The 19,488-nt window shown below is 41.0% G+C and overlaps 1 protein-coding gene across 47 annotated transcripts in view; it reads right to left on the reverse strand.

Annotated features, from left to right (window-relative positions):
• Positions 1-520: 520 nt before the first annotated feature.
• RIMS2 (regulating synaptic membrane exocytosis 2) overlaps positions 521-19,488 on the reverse strand; it is a 511,335-nt gene continuing 492,367 nt past the window's right edge. For all 47 annotated transcript variants that reach the window (XM_080377968.1, XM_080377979.1, XM_080377978.1 and 44 more), the window contains 5 exons: positions 13,258-13,399; positions 11,807-11,919; positions 10,987-11,088; positions 9,930-10,069; positions 521-9,488 (listed from right to left, as the gene is read on the reverse strand). In XM_080377968.1, coding sequence (XP_080234094.1) covers positions 9,270-9,488; positions 9,930-10,069; positions 10,987-11,088; positions 11,807-11,919; positions 13,258-13,399 — 716 coding nt within the window. In that variant the 3' untranslated portion in view covers positions 521-9,269. The remainder of the gene's footprint in view (positions 9,489-9,929; positions 10,070-10,986; positions 11,089-11,806; positions 11,920-13,257; positions 13,400-19,488) is intronic.

The following is a 19,488-nucleotide window of genomic DNA, read 5'->3' on the forward strand; positions in this document are numbered from 1 at the left end:
CTAAAACCCTGGCTTGTACCGTGCATACTGTGCCATCGCCGGCATGGCCCTCGCTATGGTTTTAACCCGTGGCAGACAGTGCTCTCCCAGGAAACGCTCTGGGGGTAGCACAGGCCAGCCCTTCCTTGTTCCCAGCAGTTTGGGAGAGGCAAACTGATCTGGGGAAGGGAAGGGAAGGGAAGGGAAGGGAAGGGAAGGGAAGGGAAGGGAAGGGAAGGGAAGGGAAGGGAAGGGAAGGGAAGGGAAGGGAAGGGAAGGGAAGGGAAGGGAAGGGAAGGGAAGGGAAGGGAAGGGAAGGGAAGGGAAGGGAAGGGAAGGGAAGGGAAGGGAAGGGAAGGGAAGGGAAGGGAAGGGAAGGGAAGGGAAGGGAAGGGAAGGGAAGGGAAGGGAAGGGAAGGGAAGGGAAGGGAAGGGAAGGGAAGGGAAGGGAAGGGAAGGGAAGGGAAGGGAAGGGAAGGGAAGGGAAGGGAAGGGAAGGGAAGGGAAGGGAAGGGAAGGGAAGGGAAGGGAAGGGAAGGGAAGGGAAGGGAAGGGAAGGGATGAAGGACTAGAGTTCAGCTGTATGGATGCAAAGCAAGCTGTCTGCTACTGGGTCCACATGCCTGTGAACTGGAGCTGGTGTGTTTTATGGGGCAATGCAGTTGTGACTACTGGAGCAAGATCCAGCAGCTGAGGCAAGGCCAGGACACCAGGATGTTGCAGTCGCAGGGCTCCAGCAGCCAGGTGGCATGTTGCTTGTCTGCAAGTGAAACTTAATCAGCTGTCTGAGAGCAAAAATATGACCAATCTTCACGTTGTGGTCGCCAAGGCCAAGGTGTTAGTCCAAAGTACTGAGGTTTGTACAAGAGGGTGGAGAAGCTTCAGTGGGTACATTTTTTTCTTTCCCAACATTTTTGCCTTCACAACATTCCAGTTCATTGCCATTCACGTCTCAGGAGAAAGACTTTCCCAGATGTTTTCCAGGAGCAAAAAGTACTGAAGGGAATAAGCACCAGTTATTCTTTTATGTCTTATCCAGAGGGTGGCATTGCCATTTTGGGAGCTATTTGCATGGCCTGCCTTGGAAGCCGAACTGTCTTAGGCCTCCTATGCAACCGATTGTGAAAGGTGCTCAAAATGGCTTTCCAGAGGATCCTAAATTAGAATTACCCTGAAGGCTCTCCTGTCTCCTTCCATTGAGTACAATTAAATAGACTCTTAATTTTGGCCCTCTGAGTTTCACTTAAATTAGATGTCTGAAGACAGCCTGAGTATCCATCTCGGGCTGTAAGTGCAGCTTGCTGAACTGCATTGACACCCAGCTGTCACAATTAAGTTTGTTAATCATCACTGGTTAAGAAAGCAAAGCTGCTGAGGAAGGATGGGAGAAAACTATATGCCAGATTATTCTGAATCTGTTGCCTAAGGCATCTGCTCACATTTTAAGTATAAACCAGACACATATTAGATGTGGAAAGGTCATGGGGAGGCAGCTCGGTCCTGCTCTCAGTTTATGGATCATTCTTAAAGAAAACAAGGCAGTAAAAACTGTGCCTAAGCAGGTAAAGAAAACAATTACTATATAAAAATAAATTCTCAGTTACCCAAGTGTGTAACTAAAGAAAACTAGCCCATCTGTACAGACACTGTGATCTTTACTGATAGCTCAGCATACGAATTGAAAACAAAAAATCCTGGGTGAGAAATTTATGTAGTTCAAAGAAATCTGCAAAGGAGATTCTTTTTTTTTCACCCCCTTTTCATCTTACTGAACTTTTCAGAGTTGGGACCTGTGCCAACAGATTTTTTTGGTTTGGGGTTCTTTAAGGTGCTGTCAGGAACACGTCACCTCTGTGTCTCCACTCAATGTTTCCTTGCCTAGTACCTGGCTCATGTGTTTAGGGGACAGATTAGAGATGCAGTTGGTTTTTTAGATGATTTGGTGGCCTGGTTCCCTCCATGTGATGCCAGAACTTCTTGGCTCACTGAGTTCTACTCTTCTTAGCTCTCACTTTGTTTCAATGGCCAGAGTACATAAGGAGATATATATACGTAAAAAACTCTTTCCTCCAACTTGTAACTTCGCCAGTGAGAAATAAAGTTATCTGTTGGTGAAGTGCCATATTACCCCAGGGCCGTTCCTTGAGAACCAGAGCTACTGGCTTCTAGGCAGTTGGGCTTTTACAGTGGAAACACAGTAAAGGACAGGACTCATTTGTTCATTTGTGCAGCTGTGTAAATATGTGCACTGACACCTCAGGCATGTGGCAGGTGGTATCTCAGGCTTCTGAAAGTCCAAGTTAGCAGATCTGAGAGTAAAGTGGGTCTTGCTTCAGACTCCAGCAGGTCTTCAGACTCCAAAACAGAAAATCACAGCTTGGAGGTTGGTATGGAATCAGAATATGGGCTGAGAAACTCTTAAATAAGAAAGATCTTTGTGTCGTTTCCAGTGTGTTGTAGACAGTAAGAAGGCATTTGAAAAGTCCCCAAGCTTCTTAACTGAGTTCCTTCCCATGCAGCAGCACTCTGAGTGTGCTGGTCTCTGGGGGAGGGTGCCTGATATGACTTACTGATCTTCAGGGAGCTGTCTGCCACTGTTCAGGAATGCTGCAGCTAAAGTGCTAATTAACCAGAAACAACATGAGAGATCCATATGGTATCTGCCCATTGTTACTTCGATAATTTCACATTACTACTTCATGTCTCTGTTTTCTCCAACTCTGCTTTTTATTCTCATCAGAAAGATAATAATTTTGGCTGCTATTAGTGTTCAAACTAGGCTGACATGCACCGGCAAGTGTAGTACCGGTCTATTCTTCATGTTTCAGATGCATTGTTTGCATAGCAGGACCTGTTGGTTGAATTTTAGTCTAGTAAGTATTGGTATTTTGTTCTGTTTTCATTTCAGTGAGTGGTGTCATCTTAATATGAATATTGTCTTTAAAACACTGATCGTTCCCTTACCAAAACTGCAGCTAGACAGAAGGACTTTGACTAACAACTCTTACATTAGCCCTGCTAAGAGCGGTCCAGAGAAATCCTAGAGTAATAGAATCATAGAATATCTCAAGTTGGAAGGGACTCATAAGGAGCATCGAGTCCAGCTCCCTCCTCCTCGCAGGACTACCTAAAACTAAACCATATCACTAAGAGCATTGTCCAGACGCTCCTTGAACTCTGGCAGACTTGGTGCCATGACCACTTCCCTGCAGAGCCTATTTCAGTGACCCACCACTCTCTCAGTGAAGAACTTCTTCCTAATGTCCAACCTGAACTTCCCCTGATGCAGCTTCATTCCATTTCCTCATGTTTTATCACTGGTCACCCAGAGAGAGGAGATCAGCACCTCCCCCTCCACTGCCCCCCTTGAGGAAGCTGTAGATCACGATGAGGTCACCCCTCAGACTTCTCCAAGCTGAACAAGCCAAGTGTCCTTAGCTGCTGCTTGTAAGTCTTGGCCTCAAAATGGTCTACCAGTGCCAAACCCTCTCCCATCTTGTTGAAGTATTCTAAACCTCCACGTCCATAAAGCTAATGGCATCCAGTACCACTCACCCATTCCCTCCTGATGCTAACACCAGTTCAGCAATACATACATTCTGGATGGCACTTAATAAACTGTTCTTGGTTGCAGGAACGGTCACAGAAGACAGGCGTTTATGACAAACTTTTCCTCGCTCCTGTGTTGCACACTTTCTGCAGATCTAGGATGCTCTTTTCTTTCTGTGTGACCTCACATCAGATATATTTTTGGGTATTAATGCCCTCTGGTTTAATTAGTACAGCTACTTCTCTTTCTCCCTGGGGCTGCACTGAGGACACCTGACAGGGCAGTGTGTCAGATCTGGGAAATTAATTCCCAGCCATTTCCTTCCTCATCACTCATCGACTGCCTGCTTCTCTCAGACCTGATAATTATACAGGCAGTTCAGATAGAACTTGCTAATGAAGGACCATGGAGTCTTTGTTCTTGTTCCTGGCTGCGGAGATTGGGTCTGCTTCTCCTAAGCTCGGCTGCTGTGGAGTTAGACATTCAGCCCAAGTCAGCCATCACTTTCAGCCTCTGTGGTCAATGGGGGGAGAGGGAGAGAATCTGATCTCCCCAGAGGATTCATCCTGTCCTAAACAAGACATCTAAAATAGGCAGGTATTAACCCAATAATTCCAGAAGTTAGCTTATCTTTGGTATTAGTAGCATACAGCTTTAGTTTTTGCCAACTAAAGCTAGCTCCCATTAACCTGTCCTAAAGGTGGGTCATTCTTGCCTGGGAAAATGTGCATCTTCTTTCTGACATAGCTGCTTGCACCTGGTAAAGGCTCACCATAAATACTTACCAAGGAAGGGACAGAGAGGTTAGTCACAGTCTGAAGATTGTCATGAGACCTAGAGCTGTGGTGTCTGCTTTTTGCTGCTTGGGTGACAGGGAGGTGACAATTACACAGAGGTATGACCTAAGGAAACAAATAGCAACTGCTCTAGACTTCCTCTCCCCCAGCATTACCTAACTTTGTTAGGACACTGTGAAATCTAATGCTTTGTTAAAATTTATGTTGTATTAAAGCATTGGTCTTTAACCTTCTATATAGAAACACGTACATTTTAATTAGTATATTTTAATTAGTTATACAGTTGTGAACAGCTATTTGATAGTAGTGGGAGGCTACAAGAATGCAATTGTACGCTGGCTAGCACGTGCTGGCCTCATGCTCATGGCAAGAACATCTCACTGCTTGAGCCTTGAAGACCTGCAGTAAAGGCATGGAAGCAGAAAAGACCCACAATTAGGGCGACATAGTGCTTTACCGTGTTTTTTATTGGCGCAAACACTTCCCAGAATAACAGCATAAATCAACCATGAGTCAATGTTTAGCAGTCATGAGTAAAGCGGCACTGTTAAGATTAAAATGATCTACAGCTTTGTTTTGCTTGAAATTAAGTGGAGGTGGGCAAGAAGGTGCTGGTGACTGGAAGCAGCAAACAACCTTGAGAAACTGTGTCAAAGAAGAAAAGGACCCTTTAGAAAAGTAGTATGTTTGGGCTTATTTTGACCTGTACAGCTGTATCAGGGTGTCTTCTCAAGTATTTGCTGAGTGTAATTGCGTTTATTTCTAAAGAGTGCCAAAGGCAACCAAGCTCTGGCCTGTTCAGCTGTGGGAGGCAGTGGGTTTGCTGCCCTGCTGCCCACCCCACCCCAGGGCTGGGGGTGATGCATGCCAGGGCACGGGGCAGCCTCATCGGCCCTCACAGCCCAGCTCCAACTCAAGTACCTGCCTGCCCTGTCACCCTTGCAACAGCAATGTCAGCGTTAGCAGAAGAGAAGATGTTTGTGCTTTAACACATCGGCAGTTTGGGTCTGTTCCCCCAGCACCCTGCTTTCAGATGCAGCACAACAGTTTCCTTCCTCACAGTTCCCACTGGCACTCTGTGCAAAATACACCTCCTTGCTGTCTTAGCGTTTTTATCTCATAAGAGTACTCTTGCACCTCATACCTGGAATCAAATACACACATTTTGTTGTGCAAACTGCCAGCCAGCCTCTCGGTCTTCAGCAAATTTCCAAGGCATGGGTACCCAACTTAGTGGCAGCGCTCGTGTTTTGCCCAGTCACCACTGCCTGCACTCATGCTGTCTCCGAGGAGACAGGTAGAGAGAAAAGCCTCCCCTTCCACCACCTTCATACGCATCTCCAAACCCATGCCCTCACCCAGATGCAGAGGTGTGGGACCACTGCCTGCTCCCTGCCGCAGGGGCTGCACGAGCCCCAGCAGCTGCTGCCAGAGGAGTACTCTGAACTCTTATGTGCCCTGATCATTAAAAAAAACAAAACAAAAAAAACCAACAAAAAAACCCCAACCAGATAATATTAGGCAGTATCTAGGGATAGGGTGGAAGGTTACAAGCTTACTCTTTTTACAGTCCAAACTGTTGAATATTGTAGTACAGCTGCTAAAACCCTACAGCTTTCCCAGGGAATTAAGCCGCAGCAGGAGCCGGACCTGGGCAGGGAACATGACTAGCATGGCTCTGGAGAGCCCAGGCAGTGCCCTCCCAACACACCCAGGAACAGGACGGGACCTTGATCCACAGCCATCCCCAACAGCCACCTCGAGCATGGCCACCCCGCTGTAGATGCTGAAGTCTAACCAGATGGCACGGGCACTCCACAGCAGCTGGCGGTAGCACTTCACTGCCCCAGCATGTGCAGCATACGCTGGCGTGGCAGTGCCAGCGTGTCCTGGCAGCCAGGCTGGGCAGCTCAGAGCCAGCGACAGCCCTGGAGCCCCGGGCAAGTGACAGCAGGGCTGTGGCTGGAGCACAGCGCCCGGTGCTGGGCTGGGTCATGGGTAGACCCAGCCTCCCACCGTTCCCCCAGCCTGGATGCACGCACGGTCCAAAAACCTCTGGCAGTGAACGTATTATCTTAAAAACAGCATTTCATTTTGTATCATAAAAACGAGAAGAAAAGCTTGCTTGCTCTTCAGCAGCACGTGCTGTTTGCCACAAACTCCACTGAAGGATGCTGCTGGCCATCTCGGAGAAAAGCAACAAAGCGCTGCACACACGTTCTGTAAAGAAAATGTTTTATTTAAAGTGTTAAATACCATCACCAGAATGAGTTTGATTTACATTAGTTGGTGTTCATTACAGGCCTAATCTGCCCTTTTTTTTTTTCTTGCCCCCAACTGTAATTCCTTTTACCTTTTTAAAATGTACTATGTACAAGACAGCAGTGATCACTGGAATAGTGCTATTTACATGACTAAACCATAAGTAGAGTTGCAGACGTGTGAAAATTAAAAAAAATACATTAATTTTTTTTTAAATAAATACTGCATAATGACAAGTATGTACAAACCTTCCATGCGTCATGTCCTTGATTTTAAAATTGGAAATAATTTTTATAGGACTATGCATACAAGAATGTGTGAGCACATCCCACGGCATCAGGAAAATGGTTATGTATTTTTGTTTAATATCCTAGGGGATATTGTAGAATGCATGTTAGTAGTATTTATTTGCTGCTGGTAGACAGGTGTCTAAATTATTTTAATAAATACAATTTTACCAGTCTGTCCATCAACTTAACAATAATCCATTATATAAACTCTGAAGACAAGACACAATCTTGATTTATGTGATATTGCACAAAGTAAAAGGCATTTTAAGTGATCCTGTTATTACATGCCCTCTTATGAGGCATGTACAATTTATTAATGGGAAACTTCAACAGATTTTAAAATAAAATCAGAGTAATTCAGTGTGGCCTTAAAGGTAAATGTAATGTATATTTCAAAAATTATTGCAAGGTTTCAATATTAAACCTTAAAATAGGTATTAAAGGCATACAAAGACCCAGAAAAAAAGGATATCTTGTTATTAAATGTTAGCCAGTTACATTCCCTTTAAATAATGTAATTTAATGAGAAGCTTGAACTTGTAGCACCACCCAACGGTAGTTACTGTCTGCTACAAAAAAACAGGGTTTGAAGATCCATTGACTGCAGTGAGGGTTCTGCTAATGGTGTGAAACAGCTGTCAGAGTGGTACTGATAAGCTTTCTTTAAGGCTATTTTATGAACCAAAGACCGATATTTTCCAGACTGATACTACCTAATTATGTCTTTTGCAACACAAATGTAGTTTATGAAAATTGAACTTTACAGCAGAAGAACTGTACGAATTAGTAACCTTTGTTGCTTTTGTAATCTCAAAAAGGTAGCAATTAATTTGGTTTAGTGCAAATAAAAGTGTTTCGATTTATTTCCTAAAAATCAACCAGGTACTTAATTTTTCCTCTTTCCAAAAACTTTCCAAGAAATGATAGTTCAACCTTTGAATGAAAGATGCTGGTGCTGAAAACAAATTTATTGAAGACATCTTACAATGGCCACGTGATTCCAGTATTTTGCTGTAGAATTCAATTTGAAGGTGAGAAAAAATGAAAATAAGTTACCATGCACTGTACAATAAATTGCAAAAAGTTCAAATATCTTCTTTATCAAATACATGCTGAATTACATTAATGTACTCCCAAGCCATGTTGCAAAATCCTTTTCAACATGCTTGAAAAAAAGTTCTTAAACAATATTTTTCTCAAATAATTCAGAAATGCAGAACAATCTGCAACCCTGAACCAAATACGGGGCATAAGAGAGTAATAAGTCAAAAGGTAGCCATTTTAGAATATGATGGTCATCCTGGGAGGTAGAGGGGGAAAAGAGCAAAAGGAAGGAGAGGAGAGGGAGAAGAGAGAGAGAAAGGAGGAGGTAAAAGAAGTGTACAATTTGCACATTATGTTGAACTTTACAAGGCTTGTACCTTTTACATTTAAATAAATTTAATATATTACACTTATTTCTTGTCACATAAACAGAATTTTAAATATCTGCTAGAAATTATTTTTTGTATTTTTAATATATGTCTGCAAAAATACAGACCATGACTGATTTAAAGAATGATAAACGTGGTGTGTCTTTGTATCACCCTGTTGCATTCTCTTCCCTTTAAAACCATGCACTAGTGAAATTTATTTTTAAAAATAATATAAATTGTTGAAAATGGCTGATTTATTCTTTTTTTTTTTTTGCAAGTTGCAGCCCCAAGAAAATAATTTAAGTGTTCAGCTAAATCTGTGTCCATGCAAAAAAGTTTCTTTAATTTCATACAGTACAGTATTATTCACAGAACTTTATTTTTCAGAAAGTCCATCATATCTGGGGATTCACTGTATTTATAGCTGGAGGTATGAAGCCTGCCACTTTAAGTCTTGAACCTTTTCAGCATCAGGAGTTTTCAGATCTCGAGCAACTGTTTCAAATGACTTTTCCAGCATCCTTGCATTCTTCTTTTCTTCCAATGTCTGCTAATCCACTGACTTGTAACATGGCTTCATGGGGGGGTAACTCCATTTCTGTGGCATAACCAAGCTTTAGGAGGGGAGGGCAGATAAATAAAGAAATGGGAGCAACAAAACAGATATGCCATTGAAAAGGACTTTTGTTGCATGAAACAGATTGATTCTTTTAGTTTAGTCCATGGCTTCAGATTGGACCAAAACTGAGTGTCCCTGAACTCCAAACCTATCAGTTCTTCATGACTTCAGTCCTTCACCTGAGGGCCTTCTGTAGGGCACAATGTGTGCAACTTCCTTGAGAACACAGGATCGCGTTGCAGCCCTAGAAACAGGCTCAGAAGACACAACATTAAGCATGCAGTGTTACCAGGGTTTGCGACCTGTAATTATTTTTTTTTTGTAACGCTGGTTGCTATGACAACAGTTTCACAGCTGCTATGAGCGAGCATACGAAGGTCCTGTTGAACTTTCAAGAGATGATTGGGAAGCTCTTCTAGTGAGAGGAGCTAAAGTTGGGTCTACTAGGGAAGAAGGAGGGAAGAGTTTGAACCACCCAATCACCATGTTGGACAGGTCCAGTTCATCTAAAAGTATCTGTGCCACTCCCATAAAGGATTTGTGATCCATACGTCCATAGTCTCCCCAAACAATTATCTGTTAGCAAAGGAAACACAAGAAAATAGAAAAAATTCAGCACAAATGATGACAGCTTCAATCTCATTCATCAAATATCTCTGTCTATTTAATTGTAGTAAGGAATGAAATGTATAACTGCTGACATAGCTCAGTTCTGTGTACACTAACCACGATGCAGTGACAGAAATGACCTGGGCAGTAACAGAGTAGTTCTCCATGACACTAAAGGAAGCCCGGTGAGAGGAGGAGCCCATGCATATTGTAGAAGCAAAATAATCTACAGCTAACTTATGCACAGCATTGTCTACTTGCATCAACAGTTATTACTGTAGTATTTATCTGCTCAACCAGTACTTGAAATAGCAGAAATTGCCCAATGAAGTAAGGAGTTTGGAACCCATTCAGTGAAAACTGTACAGATGATGTTTTCAGATTCAGAAGAATATTGATGCAAATTACCTGCAAAACTTTTCCCTGGGGACTTTCTTCAAATGATAGAAGTTGCTGATAAAGTGGTTCCAGCGTTTTTCTTGCTACCTTTGTTTTCTTTTTGGCTATGCAGACTCCATTTTCTAATAGATACACCTTTACATATGGTGCTTAGAAGAAAGAAAATGGACAACAGTAAGTAAGGAAGTCCAGATTTTTTGCATATAGATGCACTGTTGCATCACCATATGATAAAACCTGCCTTTTACTACATATATAACTTATATAAAAGAATCTCCACAAGCAGTATTAACATTTATTCACATGCAAAGCATCCATGCATTTTCTTTACTTTTCTCCCTGGTCTAATTTTTTCTTTACTTCCTTTTATATGTCTCTTTTGTCACAAAGTAATTCAGATTTTGACCTGGAAAAATCAGATATCCCTATATATAGCATCTTTATACTGTACAGTATGCAAAATAAGCCTGTTAAATAAATGAATTACTTGCATTGACTTTGGTGAGATTTGGATCAATGCTCCAAATTGTTAATAATTTTAAATTATCTACAAGGTGAAAATCAGTGAAGACTGACACAATTTCTATTTTGGCAGAAGAGCTTGCTAAAAATACCATTATATTGTCCTTTCCACATAGTGTTATAGGACACCAGATTATAAAATAAGGAGTAAGTATCAAATAGTGGTCTACTTTTAGAGTAGGTACCTGCTCCATACCTCTTGTTGATTCCCTCTTCATCCCTAAGATTCCTATATCACATCTTCAGTCTATACCTTACTTTCTAACCCCATAACCAAGGATGTGTTTGTTATAACTAAAATACTTTTGTGCCTTCTGGTAGCCCGGACATTAGTCTGATTCCCCCCCTCCCCCATGGCATTGGTTGATATTTTGTATACCATTTCAATACATTATGTATTTTGCTCTACAATACTGTAATCTACTCCTATATGAATTTGCTAAGCATTTACCTATGTTGAAGGGTAAATCCTCAGAAGTTAGGTGCTTATTGGATTATTTTTGGTAGAACTCTATTCTTGTCACTAAGATTTTTTCTTCCTTACCTGGCAGTGTCTTTGAACCTGGTTTTACAACAAGGCCACGGGCTCGGATTATTTCTACTTCCAGTTGTCCTTTCTTGTCCATCATTCCTACCTGGATATCTCCTAGACAACAAAAAAAATTCCTAATTCAGAAATACCTAAATATATGAAAAACTATATTCTTTTTATATATATAAGCATTTTTGTCTCCTCTGCATTCCACTAATATGTATAATCTGGATTTTAATATTTACCCTCTTCACTGCTATTTACATTAGTAAAACATTAAAAAACCTCATAGTAACATCTGTGTTCCACTTCCCATGCCCCTATCGCTTCAAATTAAACTCTTTTTCTGTCTTAAGAATTTCAGATTTTAAAAAGGCAGCAAAGAAATTAGTACAAAGCATATCAAGCTCTGCAAAATTGCTTGAAATCTCTTCACCATGCCTCTAGTTTAAGATGAGGTACGAAAAGATAACTTGTAAATATAAAAAAGTTTGTAAGCACAATAATAACAAATACTTTGCACTTTAATTCCCGTTTTTACTCCATATTATCCAAGTGATTCAGAGAAAGGACTGGTCTCATTAGCCACAATTTAAGATGGAAAACTGAAGAAAAAGACTGAATTTTTCAAAGCACCTTTCTACTTTTGAGTGTCTTAATAAGCATCCACAATTATATTCAACTTTGGCTGAGGTTATAGTTTTGGTCTTAACCAAGTTGTTCAAAACCACAGGGGAAATCTGTATTTAAAGACTTAGAATCTAGATAATTTCTGTGTTCTAATTACCAGACCCAGTAGATTATATCATATCTATAGGACATAAATACTTACCCATTGACGGTGTTGCCAAAGTCTGTCGTCCTACAAGCTGGGCAGGACCAAGTCCATCCAGAAAATCACTGAACTGGCTGTCTGCAGCCAACCTCACACCAGGGAAGATCAAACTAAAAAATAGTTGGGTTTTTTTTAAAAAAAAACAAAACAAAAAACCAAAAAAAACCCCAACAAATAAATACACTTGATTTTGCCTTTTTCTTTTCTAGATGTTTTGCATTTAGCATTTATGTTCCTCTTACTACTGCTCACAAGGAACTTATTTACACTGACAAGATTACAAAACAGTTACCGGAATTTTCAAAACTTCACTGTGTTCCACAAACAGCAATTCATTCTCCAGCATACAAACAGGTGAAGGAAGCACTAATCCTCACTAAATCTAATTTCCACAGTAATATTTTTCCATCATGCTCCCTTTTCCCAATATATTAAAGACCACTGTTAATTACTGTAGTATTCATACGACCCTAGTTCTGTAAGATACTAATACATGCCCTTACCAGTAAATTAGTTGCATGAAGGTAATGTTGCTCATGTTTCTCAGTCAATGGCTGAATGTCAAATGTATCCAGTGAAATTATTACATTAGACTGAATACTGATCACTATTTTTAAAATCACCATTTAAAATCAGTATTCTTTAAAAACATTTTGTGAAAAATGTCTTTGAGAATGACACCTATTCAATAATGGAACTGAAATGCATTGTGGCAAATGACCAAAGTAACTTAAAATTCAAATTCTTGTCATAAATTATCTGTGACCCATTACAAGGCCACAAGAAATAATGAGATTTGTAATGACCAGCCATAAATAAACGTCCATCTAATTGCATATAGTGCATCAAGTTGGACGTGTAAGATATATTGTCCAGTATAGTTGTATTATCCAGTGCTGTGCATACCACTAATAAATCTATCCACAAGAAGATTTTTCTGGGCAATGTCTTGGCCATACCACTCAAAAGTCTTTAACTTGGGCTTTTATGAAAAGCATGATGCATGGCAGTCTCCTACTTCTGCCCAGATCATTTCTACAGGATTAATTAGCAGAATCTTTGAAAAACTCTTGAGCCCAATGAATGACACCTGAAAACGCTCTGGAAATGCAAAGCAGATATATGCTAGTTTTCAGATGAGAACCCATCCTGTTCTGTTTTTTACCCAGTGCACTCCACCTGCTTCCCCTCCTGCCACACTGCACGCTGACGCTCTGACCAGCCAGGTGCCTTTCTCATGGCACGGCAGAAACGATCCTCATCCTTCCTGCTTTCAACAGTGGGAGGCACTTTCAGTCGCAGGGGAAGACTTGGGCTCAGTCCATCAATGACAGTAGCTGGTGAAGGGAATTCTGACTAAACAGGACCTACAGCTTTCACTGCACTTCTGTCTAACTACCAGTTAGACAGATCAACACCAGGTAACCACAGCTGTGACTGCTGCTTACTTTCCCTCAGAGCTGTAGCTGTTCATGCTCCCATCCGTTGACTCCCGGCTGGCCTGACGGGTCATCCAGTTCCTCATCTCCACAGCCAGCCCTGTCTCCGTGCTCCTCTGGACGGTGCTCCGCAGCTTCTTGCCCCCTGCTTCTGCAGAGACAAAAGAGAAGCCCCCATCGAACCATGCTGTCACAGCTGGGTGGCCCCGTAGGGCACCACAACACACCACCACTCCACATGGTGGAGACACTCAGAGCCAGAAATTAATGACCTACATCAAAACTTCCTTTTAAAACTTACCTTTTTGTTTGTTTGTTTGTTTAGTTTTTTAGTTTTTAATCATAGGCAAGCATCATCATAAATCTCTTTTACAGGGCCTTAGCTCTGTCGCCACGTGCTTTCCAAGGGCAGACAGCATATGCACAACACAAGCCTGCCCACTGAGGTAACCAGATTTACACTATCCATGGTCTAGTGTGTTTAAAATATGTTTTCTCTGGATGAACATATCTCTATTAGAAATTCAATTAAAATGTTACCACTATGTCAAAACCTGCAGTGTCTGAGGAATGTTCTAATTCAGAGGAATGATTTGACTTAAAAATATTTGGTCATTACCTGCTAAATCAAGTTAAAGACATCCATTAGTAAGGACAGCAAACAAAAAAATCAAAAACCTTTCCCATTCTTTCTTCTCTATTCATGCTTTTCTCATTTCACTAGCTGCTTTAACTTTATATCTAAAAATTACAGTATTTACTTTTATGCACAATATGAAACTTCATTACCACCTCCAAGAGTAACAATTTTTGTATCTGCTTGCATAGTTTAATTTTAGTTGTTAAAGCAGCAAAGTGACAGATAGCTGGATATCAAATGAGGGAAAAAATACTCAAAACTTAATATAGTAGCATTTTACTGTAGGAATTTTGATCTAGACCTCAGCCAGATGGTACACTGAAAGCCCCATCAAAAAAAAAAAAAAAAAAAAAAAAAAGAAAACGAAATGAGGAGGGATGAAGCTTCAGTTTTTCTTTTGTGAATAGGATGATCACTCCATGTCACTTCTGATTTTTAAATGCTGTTCCCTGCAATGGTGCAAGGAATGCTGCATTCTGATTTCTTTTATCTGTTCAATATCCCCATATTCAGCTCTGTGATGAGTGATATACTGATAATATCATAGATGAGCAATAATTCTAAATGTCCACGACGCCAAACAGTAACAGGATTCTTAAATATTGATACAATGAGGGTAGGATAATAACCAATACCCTAGGGACTCTCTCTCTGCAGTTGTCTGTAACCCCTGCTACCCTTTACATCTTCTCTGGCTCGCCAAGTACCAGAGGTCAGAACTGTGGGGTCAGTGAAGCTTTAGGGATTTCAGAAAGGAAAAGAGTAAGAGAGGAGATTGTCCTGGGATAAGGACTCACATCCCACGGAGAGCACAGGGACTGGCTCAGAGCAGAGGACCTGCACCCTGGGACAGGGAATCGGAGAGGAACATCAATTTCAATGTCCACACTCAGTGTCACTCTGTCCTACAGGCTGCAGTGTGGGTTGAAGTCTGCCAGGCCCTCCCGTTAGGAGGGATATTAGGTCAGATACAGAACACAGGAATTTTAGCGAAGTGGGAAATAAGACACCCAAACACCTTGAAACCCATTGGCCCCTTGTCAAGAAAGATTAATAACTTTACAGTATTTAGCAGTAGTGAGACATTTCTGTAGCAGTATCATGACTGGTTCAAATCATATTGCTTACTACAAGTCTTTACGCATTCCTTAAGAGCATAACTTTTAATCAGTATATTAAAATAAGAGAAGTAATAATTTTCCTCTAGAACCTCAGCTATCCACATGTATTTAGTACCCAACAGAATGAAATAATTTCTGAAAACTATTTCTGAAAATGGCCATCAATATCTGGTGAAATAAACACAAATAAAAATGATACAAGGCTAATATGACATACGAAAAATGAAAGGCAGAAGTAAACAATTTCATTTCTGTTAGGTTGTACTGTTCCAATCATCTTCTGGATTTATTATTTATATTAAAATAATGAAAGCTGGCAGCTAACTTCCAGCACTGGTCCACAGTTGTTCTAAAATCCAATTACACATATCAATGAAATATTCCCACAAAACTGCCAGGAAGAAATTGTGCTATAGTTTTGTAGAAGACGTACACCGCATCGCAGTTACATGTGAAAGGCACATACCTCCTGAAGCTCCATGCTCTTTTCATTCAAGTACTGTTACAGGACATTAATTTTCCCTTGTAAGAGCTCTTTTGATTAGTAAGCATTCATTTCCACTCAGTCTTGTTGAATGGTGGTCATTCTCGGTTCATTGTTGCCAATATAAATTCTCTCATGCAAATTTAACAGAACATCTCTGTCTTGCATGACTCTTCAACCTCTTAGTGTCATCTCTTTCAAAAAGATTGGGGTTTGGGACAAATATGTGTTTGAATATGTGATATGTAAAGTAGTATTGAGTAACTTTTATTAGGCACATTTTTTTCTGAATTAGAATTCTAAGCCTGTATGCCTTCACTCTAGCGGAACACTCACAGAAAAAAATCAACACATCTGTTGCACATCAGTTTACTGAGAAATCAAGGCAGAACTGATGCAAATTGCCATTCAAGTCTTCACAGAGGCACATGTGTAGCTGTTCTTACCATCCCTCTGAATCTTATTTTTAAGCAGATTTACTTTCCAGCATTCATTTTGACTGAAATAAGTGCTCTGGTTCACATGAAGACAGGCCAACAGCTGAGAAGATACAACTTCGATACAATGTGAAAGTTAGGCATGCATACTACATCCAACTTTTATGTAAGTGCAGCTAAGGTAAACAGTAATTATTTTTACTTTCACGCTGAATTTAAGGAGGATTGAAAGGAGGCTGTGTGAATAACTATTTTCCAGTTTTCAACAGAAACAGGCAGAACTCTCAGATGGTCTCAAAAGAGAAGGATCTGACCTTTTAGCAATAAGGCTCCTAATCATGATTTTGATGCTTCCTAAAATAAGAACTGAAGATTTTAACAGCAAAATGGCAATTTGGAATAGAAGTATAGAATAAGACCCAGATCACAGGCATGACTCCTGTGCCACTGCTTTAGAGATGAATATTCTTTCAGGATTAAGCTTGGCTAAACTAATGTGTAATAATACACATAAGAAATACCTATACTTGAATGCCCGCAATACTAGCAATGCATTGGTCCCTGCAAAAATGTAATAAATCAAAAATAATCCCTCATTTCCTCAAACTATTTAAAAGCAAAGACAAGATAATATTTACATAATTCATAATTTGTGTTTCAGAAATTCAGCGTTAAAATACTTCAAAGGTTGCAAGTAGTGATGAAAATGCAAAGTAGTTACTCAACTCGAAATAGCCTCTGGTGCCATACTTCTAAGCTGTAGCTGGGAGAAGATCTGATTGAAGGTTTTACCACTCTAGTAAATCCGAACTGTTTTCCCTCATTCCTGCCTGGAAATTAAAAACCTCTTCTGTTGTGCTAATTCAACTACTTGTGTGGCTGCATTCTGTTACTGGACACAGCCCAAAAAGAATAAACCAACAATATGTTTTAAAGTTTTCTTTTTTTTTTTTTTTATTTTTTTTTTTAGACAGATCATTTCCCCAAAACATTTGTGAAAACAAACATACAGTTGAATGAACCCAACTGAGGTGACGCTAATCTCTAGCTAAATGGATAACTTGGCAATGCATCTAACACTAACACAGAAGTAAACATCCAACTGGTGTCACTATAAAAATGGGGGTTAGTTTTATAATGATAAAGTACATAAACATATATACTCACCTCATGCAGACTGGTCTTAATCCTACCAAAAACTACCAAATACCTACAAAAAGGATGAGGAAACAAGACTCTGGTAGCATACTTTGTTGCCAAGTATGTTGCTGACCACCTAAACTGAAAATCATTTTACTCTGAGTTTACTGAACTCTAATAAAGAACATTGAAAATGTTCTCCAAATTAGTATAATCTAATTGCCCTAGAAAGAAGAAATTTCTCTCAAGTCGCCATCGCAAAATATGGAATACATTATCTGAAAAATACTAGTGCAGATTCTTGCAGCCATATTGTAAGGAGTGGAATAAATTACCAGAAATAATTGCTTTGGCATTTATGAAAGCACATTCATTCTTACAGTTAATCACACTGGTAATTTAACTAATATGGTTACTGCAAATAGACTCCACAGGCCACACTTTCTAAATTACAAATGGAATTATTTGGTCCCACAACTTGGAGTACAAATCACTTGCAAATTAGGGGTGCAAAACTACTGATACCATCTTCCGTATCAGATGAGGGCGAGTCAAAAACTGCAGTTGAATGTAACAGATTACCGTCCGTGATCTGGGATCTAGCCAGATGAAATCTGCCTCAGTGGGGAGAGTGCGAGCTCAGCTTGCTCTCAGCAAGCACCAGGCACAGAGCGCCGAGAGGATGTGGCCGGGGCACAGGCAGGGGCAGGGGGCTGTGCCAGCCCCCAGGTGGTACGGGATGTCTTGGTAGGCCTCGTGCTGAGTAGAGAGCAGCTGTGGCTGCAGAAACACACTCAAGTGCTTGAGGTGCCTCTTCTCTGCTCTCTCCATCTTGCCAAAAAGGCTGCATAAAAACTGCCTCAGTATTTTCATCTGAACTCGCGATTTAGATCCACCAAGAGAATAAGCTGCCTTTGAATGACCATTTTTCAAGAGTAAAGCTCTTTACCTATCCAGGTATCTGCTCTGGGCACGTTAAGAACAGGCTAGATAAAATCATCAGAGACAGGCTGAGACATCTGATCCTACGTAAGGAAAGGGGGACGGGGCAGGTCTGACGCTCCCTTGCAGCCGCACAGTTCTGTGGCTGCAACAGCCCAGGTTTCAGCCACATTGAACAAGGCATTTAGCTCTTGCTGAAGCACTGCTGGGAACACAGATAAGCTGCTCCTCTCCTTGTGTCACCCACAGACACCAAAGAGCAGACATGGATTACGGTCTACTAATTTAAGCAGTATTTGGGAAACCCAGGTTCCACTGTCACCTCAGTTTGAGGAACTCAGAGCCCATCTCACTGATTCTCAAGACTAGCACTAACAACCAGCTTATGAAGCGCTGTGTTACGGTCCTTCTGATGAAGGTTTTTTACAGTGCATGCTGTCAGCATTTATGAAGCCTGAAGAGCATTTGCAAGTCCAGGGAGAAAACTGTAGCCAGGGGCTTTCCCATATTTTGCACTTCTAAGGAAGACTGGAAGACCTGTGTTCCAGTCCCTGCTCTCATGAAGATCTGAACATAAAACACTGAGAAATTCTGACGGGGGTGGGAATGGCCTGCCCTGAGAGCCCAAAGGCTTCAGTAGGGAGTAGGGAAGCTCTTCCGTATGGGGGCAGCCAGGTTTGGAAAGTCTGAGAGAGCTGGGACTGACAGCCTCAGTTTGCACTCCAAGTTTTTACAATTTCTTGAGAGGCCTCCCTAGTTTTTCATTTTCAGTCCAGAAATACTTCAGTCTTGTCCTGTGCCTTTCTGTTTTCTTCTCTCTCTTTCCTCTGGCCATACTGGAAGCATGGTTAATTAAGATTAAGGTTAATTAAGACAGCGTCTAAGAAAAAGTGAAAGAAAGTGAGAACTGAACGAAATAATCAACTGTAAAACTGTTGCTTGAGCTTCTGCTCAAAGGCTGGTATAGAAGCTTTTGAGTCCCATCCTTGATGAATTCCCATATACAGGACCCAGAGGCAGGGATCACAAATCCCAGTTGTTCCGGGGATATAAAGCTTTGGCCAGAATGCAGAACCGTTTGTCTGCATTTCATTTCCCTGTCACGGCAAGGCTGGTCATACATTCAGTCTGGAAAAGATCCCCGTGGCTTGCTGCGGCCATGCCACGTGATGTGAAGTCAGTTTACCACACGCTGTTCCCAAGCAATGCTGTGGTTTAAGGCAGGCACCTGCTCCTTAATCTCTCCCACTTCATAATGTGTTTAAAGTTGTATTCTGCCACTTTAATTTTACTGCTGCACTGATGTCCATTCTCCAGTCCTAACTGACCCTTCAGCAAATTCTTCAGAGCACCAAACAATAGAAACTGCTTTTGTCTGTGTGGGGCATCAATCAGTTTAAGCTCTTCAACACTTGTGGTCCCAAAAGTTTTTGAAACATTTTTACAAGACTTAAGTATTAACAAAGAGCTGGTTTT

This window comes from Falco punctatus, assembly GCF_963210335.1.
Source record: "Falco punctatus genome assembly, chromosome: 3".
Classification (NCBI taxonomy): Eukaryota; Metazoa; Chordata; class Aves; order Falconiformes; family Falconidae; genus Falco; species Falco punctatus.